This window comes from Nesoenas mayeri, assembly GCF_963082525.1.
Source record: "Nesoenas mayeri genome assembly, chromosome: W".
Lineage (NCBI taxonomy): Eukaryota > Metazoa > Chordata > Aves > Columbiformes > Columbidae > Nesoenas > Nesoenas mayeri.
The window spans coordinates 8527073-8540307 of record NC_137553.1 but is presented as its reverse complement, the minus strand read 5'-3'; the positions used below and the strand labels follow the sequence as shown (position 1 = coordinate 8540307).

At 36.5% G+C, this 13235-nt stretch overlaps 1 protein-coding gene across 1 annotated transcript in view; it reads right to left on the bottom strand.

The window, feature by feature from the left end:
* Nucleotides 1-9058: 9058 nt before the first annotated feature.
* The window catches only part of LOC308051434 (nipped-B-like protein), a 198798-nt gene continuing 194621 nt past the window's right edge, over nt 9059-13235 (bottom strand). Inside the window, exons 45-48 of the mRNA XM_080361861.1 lie at nt 11910-12205; nt 11416-11590; nt 10620-10805; nt 9059-10003 (exon numbers count right to left, since the gene is read on the bottom strand). Coding sequence (XP_080217987.1) covers nt 9638-10003; nt 10620-10805; nt 11416-11590; nt 11910-12205 — 1023 coding nt within the window. The 3' untranslated portion in view covers nt 9059-9637. The remainder of the gene's footprint in view (nt 10004-10619; nt 10806-11415; nt 11591-11909; nt 12206-13235) is intronic.

Below are 13235 nucleotides of genomic sequence, written 5' to 3'. Positions count from 1 at the left end.
CCTTAAAGATCATGTAGTTCAATCCCCCCGCTGGAGGAGGAACACCTAGATGAGGTTACACAGGAAGGCATCCAGGAAGGTTTTGAATGTCTCCAGAGAAGAAGACACCACAACCCCCCTGTGAAGCCTGTTCCAGTGTTCTGTCACTCTCACTGTGAAGTTTCTTCTCATATTTAAGTGGAACCTCTTGTTTTCAAGTTTGAACCCATTGCCCCTTGTCCTATCATTGGTTGTCACCAAGAAGAGCCTGGCTCCATCCTCCTGACACTCACCCTTTATATATTTGTAAACATTAATAAGGTCACCCTTCAGTCTCCTCCAAGCTAAACAGACCGAGCTCCTGCAGCCTTTCCTCATAAGGGAGAGGCTCCACTCCCTTAATCACCTTGGTGGCTCTGCACTGGACTCTCTCCAGCAGTTCCCTGTCCTTCTTGAACTGAGGGGGCCAGAACTGGACACAATATTCCAGATGCGGTCTCACCAGGGCAGAGTAGAGGAGGAGGAGAACCTCTCTCGACCTACTAACCACCCCCTTCCTAATACACCCCAGGATGCCATTGGCCTTCCTGGCCACAAGGGCCCAGTTCTGGCTCATGGTCATCCTGCTGTCCACCAGGACCCCCAGGTCCCTTTCCCCTACACTGCTCTCTAAAAGGTCGTTTCCCAACTTATACTGGAACCTGGTGTTGTTCCTGCCCAGATGCAAGACTCTACACTTGCCCTTGTTATATTTCATTACATTTTTCCCTGCCCTACTCTCCAGCCTGTCCAGGTCTCGCTGGATGGCAGCACAGCCTTCTGGCGTGTCAGCCACTCCTCCCAGTTTGGTGTCATCAGAAAACTTGCTGATAGTACACTCTATTCCCTCATCTAAGTCGTTGATGAATATATTGAATAGTACTGGTCCCAGTACTGAACCTTGAGGCACTCCACTAGGTACAGGCCTCCAACTGGACTCTGCCCCATTGACCACAACTCTCTGGTTTCTTTTCTTCAGCCAGTTCACAGTCCACCTTACTACCTGATCGTCCAGACCATACTTCCTCAGTTTAGCTGTAAGGATGCTGTGGGAGACTGTGTCAAATGCTTTACTGAAATCAAGGTAGACCACATCCACTGCTTTGCCATTATCACCTTGTTATGTCTTCATAAAAGGCTATGAGGTTGGTTAAGCATGACTTCCCCTTGGTGAAGCCATGTTGACTGCCCCTAATGACCTTCTTCTCCTCGATTTGCCTTGAGATGGCACCAAGGATAAGTTGTTCCATCACCTTTCCAGGGATAGAGGTGAGGCTGACCGGTCTATAGTTATCTGCCATGTATTTGAAAAAGCTCTTTCTGTTGTCCTTGACCCCTCTCGCCAGGTTTAATTCTAAGGAGGCCTTAGCTTTCCTAGTTGCCTCCCTACATCCTCTGACAACAGCCTTACATTCTTCCCAAGTGGCCAGACCTCTCCTTCCATGATCTGTAAAGTCTCCACTTCCACTTGAGCTTACCCAGCAGCTCCCTGTTTAACCACGCAGGTCTCCTGGCTCCCTTCCTTGACTTCCTACGTGTGGGGATGCTCTGATCTTGAGCTTGGTAGAAGCAGTTCCTGAATGCTAACCAACTATCTTGGGCCCCTTTACCTTCAAGTACCCTTGCCCACAGGATTTCCACTAGCAATTGTTTGAAAAGGCCAAAGTTCGCCCTTCTGAAATCCAGGGTTGCGGTTCTGTTTGCTATCCTGTTCCTGCCACATGAGATCCTGAACTCCACCATCTCATGGTCGCTGCAACCAAGGCAGCCCTCAACCTTTACTGCTTTGACCAGACCCTCCTTGTTAGTGAGGATGAGATCCAGCAGTGCACCTCTCTTGGCTGGTTCATACACCATTTGCATGAGGAAGTTATCATCATTGTACTGGAGGAACCTCCTGGACTGTGGCTGGCTGGCTTAGTCCTTCCAGCAAACATGAGGGTAGTTAAAATCCCCGATGACAACCAGGGCCTGTAACTGTGAGGCTGCTCTCAGCTGCCTGTAGAAGGCCTCATCAACTTCCTCATCCTGATGTGGTGGCCTGTAATAGACACCTACAACAGTATAATATATAATTATATATTCATAATATATAATTATATATTCCTAATCTTGAAAGGTGTGCATCAGCAGCAATTAAATGTGTACAGGAGCTTGTGTGATGGAGATGAGAAATTTTTATTAGACTAGTAAGACACAGACACCTCAGCAATGCTCTGCTAACAAAAATGTTTATAATTGCCTTAAAACCCTTAACTGAAGGTAGGTGGCTACACTGGTCTGGATAACCTCTGTCTATCATGAGACTAGATTTCAAGTCAACATGGACACAGCAGTGTGATACAAGGTTAAGGCATCCTTTTCAAGCCAAAAGGAGCTGTTTTGACACATACAAACAGGCTGAATACTTTATCAGTTGGAGTACTTTGATATTCTGTTGATCATTTTCTTCTGAGAACTTAACAGTTGGGAGGTAACAGAGGTGATGTTTTCACAGGAGACAGGTCAAGAAAAATGCTCTTCAAAAAAATATTCTAGTGCCTCAGGAGGAAACAATGCTCCTCTCTATTAAAAATCTTTATCTGTAAAAATTAACTTCTTCCAGAAAAAAACCAAAATTTTCTTCCAGGAAGTTAAAAAAAACCCCAACAACAACAAAAAAAACCCCACCACAAACAAACAAACAAAAACCCCACAAACAAAACAAAAACCCAAACAAACAACAAAAAGAGACAGTAAGAACAACACCCACCACCAACTAAAAAACCCCAAGTAAACAAAAGAATTAAAATAGCAAGAGAAAAAAGACAAAGTTATAAAAGTAAGAAGATACAACTTTGGCAATCTTTATTCTTTAGTATGATATCTTGATTATTAAGAGACACAGAGTGATAAAGAAAGTGGTACTTACTAGTCATTGTCTGTCTTTAGCTATACATCTTCAGAAGAAGTCTGTCTTTGTCAGAGCTCTGGCTGAGATATTTAATCTAAGGGATTACTAAAGAGATGTCAAATTATGTGAAAAGACAGCTTAAGATACACAGGGCTGCCATCTATGTTTTTGTTTCCAAAAATACTGCCTCAGTAAAGAAAGATAAATAGGTATCATTCACAGGGAACATACAAGGAAAGGTACGTGCATTTTGTGCTGCTTAGTTCCTCAAAGTCACACTCATATTTTCTGAAAATGGAAGAGAGTGTGTTTAGCTGTGGAACAAGATACTTTAAAGATCCTACCCAGGCTTCAAGAAACTGTATTTGGCATTGGAACATGTGCTGAAGTCTGCACTACAATTTGTAAAATTTTTGAAGAAAAAGGAACAAGTATTCATTAATAGCTACTACCCACCGAATAAATACAGCCCTGAAACTTGCTTTTGAAATCACGTTGCACATCTTTATGTAAGGCAGAAGTAAGGCATCAAGAGACTACTCTGATCCTCAATTGGAATATTTTAAAATCAGTTAACATAATAGAAGTTGGTTTTTTTTTCTTTTTCTGATGCATAAAGACATAACAAATAGAAAAAAAGGTAAGTTCAGAAAATACAAAGTTGAAAAGGACCCTCTGAAAGAAATACATGCCTTGTGATGACCAACTATGTGCACCCTCCTAAAAGTATTTAATATGACATTTAAGGAAGTGGCCTGTTTGAGTGGGTTTCTCAGCCACCATTTAAAATTGAAGGCAGGAAAAAATTCCACTAACCATGGAGTATCCAGTACTAATCGGAGTTGTCCATAGAGTAGGTGTGTAGAAGACTGTACATGGTTGGTCTGGAAAGTTTGGTCTGAAGGCTGAACATGGACTTAGTGTCAACTTCTGCTTGCAATTATTTCACATTGATTTCAATTTGAAGGGAAGGAAAGGAATCCTCTCTCTCTCATAATACTTTTAAAAGAAATTTGCTTTCTAGTACAGAACATAATCCTCCCCCTTCCTTGCGGTGTTTTGGTTTTTAAATACCACTGATGCTTTGAGAATATAGCAGACAGACCTTTTAGAGGAATAAATTATTTAGGATATAAAATTCTGCCTTTCCAGAAATTTCTGACAACTGAGCACAAGTTTAATCAAGTTAACACAAATGCATAATTTTTTAAAAAAATTCTGAGTTTTCTGACCTGCTACTGAGCTGATCAGAACTGAGAATTTTATAAAATATGAAACAACTGTTAAATTTTTAGAAAATATCATTATGTTCATTAGTTTTTTATCCAACCAGTACTTTTGGACAGCAAATAAAAAGAATTGATGAGTGAATCAAATCACAGAGAACTTAGTATTACATAAATCTGACCTGCAGATTTGTATGTAGATGAGGTGGTACTATTCAGAACTGCAGGGATGCATCAGACAGGAGATTTTTCAAGGTTGATCTTGAATTTGAAAATCTGTCTCTACACAGAACTCTTCAGAATCAAAAAATTCTCATGAATTGGAAACAAATGGATTTTCTCAAGGAATTATTACACTTGGGCACAGAGCACATTTAGTCTAACCAGGAAGCACAAATCCATTGAATTTCTCCTCTATGCATGTATTTCTGGCTTATAGCAATTAAGTGCAGTTCAGGTTCTGTATTATTTCTGTACAACCTTAAACCCTGACGAGAGAACTAAACAAATAAAAGAGATAGAAAGAAGGCTAAATTAATTGTGGTGACAGACTTAGGTTGTTTCCAACAAATTTTGTAGTCCTCTATAATTGGGAAGAGTATTGCAAGTAAGTAAGAGATAGGTAAAACAAATCCAGAAGATATTTTGGGGGAAGGGTAAGGAGGAAGTGCTTTGAAAAGGAGCAGATCAACAAAAAAAAAGTGTGTGTGGGGGTGTGTGTGTGGTTTACATCCAAACCTAGTAGTTGAAGAGGTGCCCCATGCGACATAGTTTAGTGCTCATAACTACAGCTTCCAAAAGACAGAGGCTACATTACAAACACAGAAGTAGTATCCTGTTTAATAGTAAATACCCTGGGGAGGTGAGGGTGGAAATGAGCTAAATCACCATTCTAGCTTTTAGGAACTAGAATATTTGTTTTCAAAACAAAAATATGAGCCTTTCAACACAGCTTCACTAAGTACAGTTATGAAGAAAAGCTCTTTTGAAGTCAAAACAAAAAAAAACATTAAATATTCACTGAAATACTGAGAAATACTTGCCACTGTGTCACAAACTGTAACTGGGACAGTCAGTTATTTGGTAATGTACTTTCACAACTCCAATGTTGTAGACTCCCTTGCCTGGACAGATGATTGCTAAAAGGCATGCCACACACTTGCATAACCACTACACTGGTTGCCAGAGCTATTGCTGTTGCTCACAGGATAAACTCGCCCCTCCCACCCCCTCACTTCCCCCAAATCAATCCTCAGCTTAAGGATTTTTTTTAAGAATATGTTTGGAAGAGACATTTGATGCAGTAGCTGCAAATAGTGTATTCAGTTGGATGTATGCCAATGAAAATTATTCCTTCCTAATACAGAGAAGTCCAAAATTAGGTGGGAAACTGCATTTGAATCATGTAGAAACTAGAAACTATGTATTTTTGTCTGATGGGCTGAACATAGACTGGCAAGACTTCTCTCAGAATAATTAAAAAAAAATGGATTCCCTAGATGCCTTATAGGTGCTCCAGGCATAATTTGAGCCTTGTGAGCACAATAAGAAAAGAATCAAAAAAGTGTATGTGCATTCTAGGATAAAAACTTGCAAGTTTCATTTTGGAAGGGTCCAAATTGAACTCTTACAACATTTATTTAAAATAATGAAATATGAAAATACTATGAATTTGTTATAACAATAACACTTTAATAATTAGTCAAGGAACCAAGAAATCTAAAAACTTACTACTGAAATTAAGAACTCACCCATTACAACTCAGTACTTTAATGATGACAAATTCTCTGAGGGATATAGAAACACTTGTATGATTATGGTGTGGCTCTTCAGTGAGTGGAAGCAAACATGCGCCTTAGGCTCTCGCTATTTCTAGCACATGAGACTTAGGAGTGTCAGGCACATAACAAAAGCATTAGGCGTTTGATTTCAACTCCATTAATATCTGTCTGAGGCTCAGAGCTAAAATGTGTTATCTTTATAGTAAGGATCAATTGAACTGATCCATTCATTACCCTGGAACATTATTAACACCTGTATTTAGGCAGAACTTCCTGCTGTTTAACTAGCATCAGATGATTCAGATTTGATTATATTTTTTTTTTTTATGAGCCATAAATACATTTAAGAACTATTTCAGTTCTATAAGGTATTTCATGTCAGAGCTAATGTTTAGCACAATTCAATTATTTCGCAGCAACAATATTCTCACTGATGACACCACAACAGCAAAACAAAGGCTAAAGATTGACTTAAAAATGTAAATATCTTTTTAATGGCCACACCTCACTAAAATACTTATGGCTGAATATTGCCCATGCCTACCTTTATACATGTTAGTGTCATTAATATAAGCAATAGAGAACTTAAAAAAATACAAAAGGGTATTACTGAATCATTTAAAAAACACTTATTTGTAATTAAAGTTTTGCTGCAGATAATGAAAATACTCAAGAATTATTCTGCAATTTTACAGTACTGAACTGGAAGATTAAAAATAATAATTTAATTCATATTTATTTAGATTGTGGAAGCGTCCATGTTTTCTTAAAGAGTACAATATGGTTAGAGTTAATTCTAAAAGCTTGACAATATTCCTTTGTTAGGTAAGCTACTGCAACAAGTTTCCATGTACAGAACTTGTATTCAAAGGGAAAAAGCAAAAAGAATAAAAAAATTCAATAATCATTACAGTCATGTATGTAAAAATCTATAGCCATACAGTGAAAAAATACAAAGCTATGTCAACACAAAGGAGTAAAATTCTGTTACTGTACCAATTACTGCACTGCAGCACTTTTTTTTAATGTTAAAAAAACCCCTTATCTCAGTATGTGCTGTTGCCAATAACGTGGTTAACGTTGGTAAACCCACAACTGCTACTCAAAGGCTGAGCACTGCACAACTTATAGTTGCAGCCTCAGGCTTTCTATTTCATATCTCTGAAAATCATCAGCCCATGTTATATACAGGTAACAGGAATTTGTTTCCCAAAAATGAACTCTGCTACCTTTTTCTTTCACAGCAAGTAATCTGAATATTTGTGATAGGCAAAATAAAGCTAGATATTACTCTGGGTAGTACAGAAGGGGAAAATTCAACTCTTAACTAGTGAGAATCTTATTCAATTTATTCAACAATCTAGAATTAATCTTTTAAGTCTATTCTATATTATAGCAAACAGATCCCATCAAGGATCATGTATGCCCTTTCGCATATTATGCAATATAATAATGGTCCAGAACTTCAGACTTCAGGTTTCTATTGTGTAATTATAATTTATTTCTGATAACTTTATTCTAATAAATACCTAACAAATTGAAATAAAACCCCCTCTTTTTTATTGACAAAGCCACATGACCAGGAAACAATTTGTTTATGAACAAGGAAACGTTTGTATTATCTGTTAAAAAAAGATTATTTAAAATAAATAGCATCAGAAATGGCTAACAGACTAGTGACAACATTTTAGACTGCATCTGTATGAAATTCTTGTTTTTATCAATCAGGAGTTTCCTTGTGAAGTATTTTCAACTCTTTCTACTAGTAACATGTGACATGTCATACAACCCCTCTATTCTCAAAGTATGAAATTCCCACTATAAAAGATGTTCCTGGCCCTAAAAAATAGTGTTTTGTCATTTGCTACAAAGATGTCCTGCTTCCAGAGCTTTAGGGGTGACTTCTGCTTTTTCTACTTCTCCCTACTTTAACAATACCTATCTTAGCACAAGATGTGACTTTGTAGAGTGAAGAAAACACCATGAAAAGTGAAAACAAAAAGTGAGAAAATATTTCTGTTTAGAAAAATTCCAGGGATGAAACAGCAAAAAGGCATTTCCCATGGGAACAATTACTAACTAGATTATGAGGAGTTATTAATCAATTCAGTTTAATGGTTTTTCTGTACATGAGAGTATTTTGGAATACTGTTAATATTCCTCACAAATTGAATAACGCATTAGAATTCTGCAATCTAGTTTCATAAAAACAGCCTCGTACCATAAATTAAATTCGTAAAAGAAAATAAGCATAAGAGAAATATTTACTTATTGAGGAATATCTGTTTTAGATAAACAGATTTGAAAACACAGCAGGGTTTACTATTCCCCTAAAAAGTTTAGTTGTTTTGGATTTTTTCTGTTTGCAAATCTGCTGCTTTTGTTACTCTCTAGAAAGGCAAACTGCTTATGAAAGGCTTGTGGCAATGTAGCCAAAACAAATGCTTCTTAAAGCTTTCAATAGCATTTTTTCAATTTACAAAATGTGAAAACATCTTTCAATTAGTAAAAAAAATAGGCTAATATACAAACTTTTTTTTTTAATTCATTTGTGAGAGAACGTAATGTAATTACCTAGATTCATACCCATTCACTCCTCAGATAACTGTAGCTATCTCCTTTTGACACAAACCTCTCTATATTAACCCAGAGAAATGCATTCATGGCCAGTTAGCCCAAGCAGAATAGTCATTCAGCTTTCCCCAAATTTAAACTATCATAAATTACCATTTGGACAGCATTAGAAAGAAATTGAAGCATACAAGGAATAAACTATAGTTTCTTTTTATATCAAAACGTACTCTTGAAAATGTGTTTGGCACAGTGCTAAATCATATAGTTAATACTAAATATTGCAGGATACAATAAAACCCTGGAGTTAACTTGTGTTTACATCCTTTAAGGGATAAAAATAAAAAGATACCAATTATTCAGAAGTCAGCCTATACAAACTGTATAAAGAATATTTTCTGTCTTGTTTTGAAAACCACTAATACAGTAAATTTTACATAAAAGACTGCAAAATAATATAAATTGATTTAAACAGATCTTTACAATAAGAAATTCAAATGGAAACGGACAAGTAACAAAGAGAAGTAAAAAAATTTATTGCAGTATTCGTTCCACCAGATTTGCTGGGGATCCCTTTTCTTGTATTATTTCAGGGTGACCTAATACATCAAAATATACATTTACAAAACTCCTCCTGCAGATAGGTCATAGATACTGCATGCTTTTTTTTCTTTTTTTATTTATTCTTTTTAATTTTTTTTTCTCCTCAACAGAATAAATTATATATCCAGTAGATTCTGTCATTTTACAGCCTGGAAAAACAATGCTTTCCTGGAAATTGGGCTAAGCTAAAGAAAGCCATCCGCTGCTAGGTTAAACTCCAAAAACACTTTATTAAGAACATTAACAGACTAATTTCCAACATTCACTTGTTTATTTTTTTAAACAGAAAGTTTTTTCAAGATATAAACAATTTTTTGTTAAACTATAGTACAGTGGGAGTAAAAATGAACTGAGAAGTTTCTGCTGCACAACAGCGAAGGAAGCTCCCACATAAACGTTTACCAAACATTTCCTTCTTTTCCTGCATCCCAGGTTCCATTCTTACTCTTCATTTAACTGATTTTTTTTTTTTTTGACAGAAAGTTGATATTTCAAGTTTTTCTGTTATTTCAATTCCTGTAAATTTGGCTGCATGTACAAATTCATTAGCTGGAAGTTCCATCCTTGGCAGCATACAGCAATCGTAAAGTCTGAACAACTTTATTAGTCAGCTTATTAGCACTCGTTAGAGCAATTTTTTTGTAAATAATGTCTGACTCTTTAATAGTGTCTACCCAAGGCACCAGTTTGCGGCCATCACGGCGCTTAGCCTCAGTCCAGGAGCCACTGTAGGAGCCTGCCATCCACTGAACACTGAAGCCATTGCTGGTTTTCTGTACTACTCTTGCAATTTGTGGTCGGTCTTTGTACTTTGGACAGCAAATAGCGATGACATCCATGACATCAACACTTTCATTCATCTGTGCTGCCAACTCCGTAGAGTCTGAATTTCGTTTTGACCTTCTCAATGACTAAAACATTGGGGGGGAAAAAAGACCAAGTGTTACACAAAAGAACTTTAGTGAAATTATTGCTTTTATTGCTTTTAATCCCTTGACGCCGGGAGTTGGGATTTCCCAGCACACATTCCATTGCCGGCAATGAGACGCACCGCGACCGCCAGCGCCAAGGGGTTAACATATCATTGTAAAACCACATACTCTTAATTTGTACCCGTGTCTTTATCTCTTATTGATATATAAAATTATATATACACACGAATCATAAAGCTACATAAAAACTTGGCAACAATAAAAAGGATAACACACAGTACATTCCAAAGGAAAATTAATAAATTTTTATATGGGATAAATCTCATTTTCTATTTTTTTTTGTTTGTTTTGTTTTTTGTTTTGTTTTTTTTTGTTGTTGTTGTTGTTTGTGTTTATTTTTTATTGTCTTTTCTGTTAAACTTTCTACAAAAGTTGTATAAATGGTTAAGTAGAGAATCTCTATCTACAAAATGCTTTCTTTCATGTGGATTACATTACTCGGTGTACATTTAATATAATAGACTAACATTTATAAGCACATAAAGTAATTTTACGTAATACGCTGCGAAATACGTTGACTCCTCCTCCGCCTCACCCCTGAAGTGCTTCCTCCTCTATCCTCCCCATCACTTTCATCATCCTCTGTCTCAGCTGCATTGTTTTTAGGGCTGCCTCCTCCAAGCAGTGAGGTAATTGCTTTGTTCCGAGCACTTGTGCTAGCTGAAACCTCTCCATCTTCTTCCTCTTCATCAGGATCCAAATGTTCCATAAGGAGCTTGAACTATTAAAAAAACCCCCAGATCAGTCCACATTCTAACTTTAAAAATATACATTTATGTCACACTACAGTAAATAAAAAACAAATGAAAAGATAAACAGGGTAAAACAAATGGCAGACAACTTCAAACTTCAACAGCTTGTGTTTTGTTCTACAAACTTTCATTTTCTAGTAGGTATGTAAAAGCTTTCTTCCTGTGTTTCCAAAATTGCAAGTTTTCTCTAGTTAATATTTCAAAGAATTGGGGGGGGAAGGTAAATACACTAGATCTAGTCTCTGTTCCTATGATGGAAACAGTCAGGGATAAAGTGAACAAGTTATATGATAGAGGAATACAAGACGGATATCAAAAACAGGAAAATACTCTGCAAAGATGAATATCCTTTAGTTTAAATTAATTTTTATTGTGTTAAAATTTATTAGAAGACTTTGAAAGACAATCCTGCTAAACATCCTGAAAGGAAATGGTGAGTTACCAGTATATCGCATAAGATTACCAGGAACTTAACATTTTGAAATGTTCATCCAACACATCAGCATCTACTTTCAAGCATTATACTGTGTTACCTAGTTTGAAAGGATTTCAGATTTTTTGCAAAGCAACTTTACTTACATCTAAGTACTGTTTTACTATACTTCTCTTCACTTCTTCAGTAATCTTGGAATTAGCCATATCACTCTGCAGAAAATCCAGAGTTTGTTTTGGATGGAAATGAACGCCCATCTTCCTATTTATCGCTTTATCATAAACTTTTGCAGATTCAGATGGAGAATATTTCTGAATTTTACTGTTTAAAGAAAACAAAAGAGTTTTTAAGGAAAGTCCAAAGCAATTTCAAGGAAAAACTTTTAAAATCTTCAATATAAGTTGTTATATTTTAATAATTCCATATACAATAGACATCCTGTTGAGAAATGAAATAATTGCTTTTTCTAATCCAAAGTTTCATTACATTCAACCTATTACATTTATGTTTTTTCTCTTATACAAATCTATTGTTTAAACAATTATTAATGATCAACTTGGAAAAAAAAACAACCTTCCAATCTTAATCCTTACAAAGAACTCACTAGATAACTTATGGCTTATTATCTAAATATCCTTACCTATCAGAGAATCCACAGAGGTTCTTTAAATGCTGTTTCAGCATCAAAAGTAATAATATGCCTTGGGACACATTTGCAAATTCAATTAAAGGAGCTGAATTTTCTGGTAAACACTTCATCACAGCATTTACATCATTTTCTTCATCAGAATCTGAATCAGAGTCTACCCGTTTCCGTAACCTCCGAGGCTTAGAAGCTTCCTCCTCACTTTCGCTCTCACTGACACTGTTACTGTCACTCTCAGTCTCCTCATCTGATGAAGGCTTTCTTTCCTTTTTTTTGTCTTTCACCATAGACTGCAAGACAGAAAAGTTAACACACATTCCAAAATTAGGATAAGTAGCATCATGCATATTTAAAAAAAAATATTTCCAAAATAATTTCTGTCTTAAATTAGGAAGAATTCCCTGAAAATATCATATCATAACTTGATATCCAAAGATTAAAATTATCGATGGCAAAAAGTTGCTGAAGGCCCCTGAAAAACTGATCCAAAGTCCACATTTTTTTCAAGGTGGTTACAGAAGGAACTGAAGCAATAAGTACTCCACTAGCATGTTATTCTTAAAAAGACTGCTCAAGTTTGTTAGTGGAGACAGTAAAATGCAGTAGAAGGCCAAATACAATAAATCAAGAAGAAAATTCCATTTTTGTTTCACCCGAATATAATTTTCGCATGTTACACAGATTTCCATATGTATGTACTTTGGTACACACTAGTTCAATCTGGTTGCCTCTGTTAAAATTCCATAACACTAATTACACTGCTGACCAGTATTACTAATAATCAGTTGTATTATATTACCTGTAGAGCTACAGAATTTCACACTTGCATTATTACTGCACATACTATGATTTTTCATAACACAGAACTTAAGAAGTCCCAAGTAGGATCTCATCCTCTATGTGCTGGTGATACACACTGGTCCCTCATCTAAATAATACACTGTTTCTTTCTAGCAGATTAAAAATCGATTTTGGTAAGGTGAGAATTCAAAGTAGTGTACTTTTCAAGGCATTGTCCTATCATTGGTTGTCACTGAGAAGAGCCTGGGTCCATCCTCCTGACACTCACCCTTTATATATTTGTAAACATTAATAAGGTCACCCCTCGGTCTCCTCTTCTCCAAGCTAAAGAGCCCCAGCTCCCTCAGCCTTTCCTCATAAGGGAGATGCTCCACTCCCTTAATCATCTTTGTTGCCCTGCGCTGGACTCTCTCCAGCAGTTCCCTGTCCTTCTTGAACTGAGGGGCCCAGAACTGGACACAATATTCCAGGTGTGGTCTCACCAGGGCAGAGTAGAGGGGAAGGAGAACCTCTCTGACC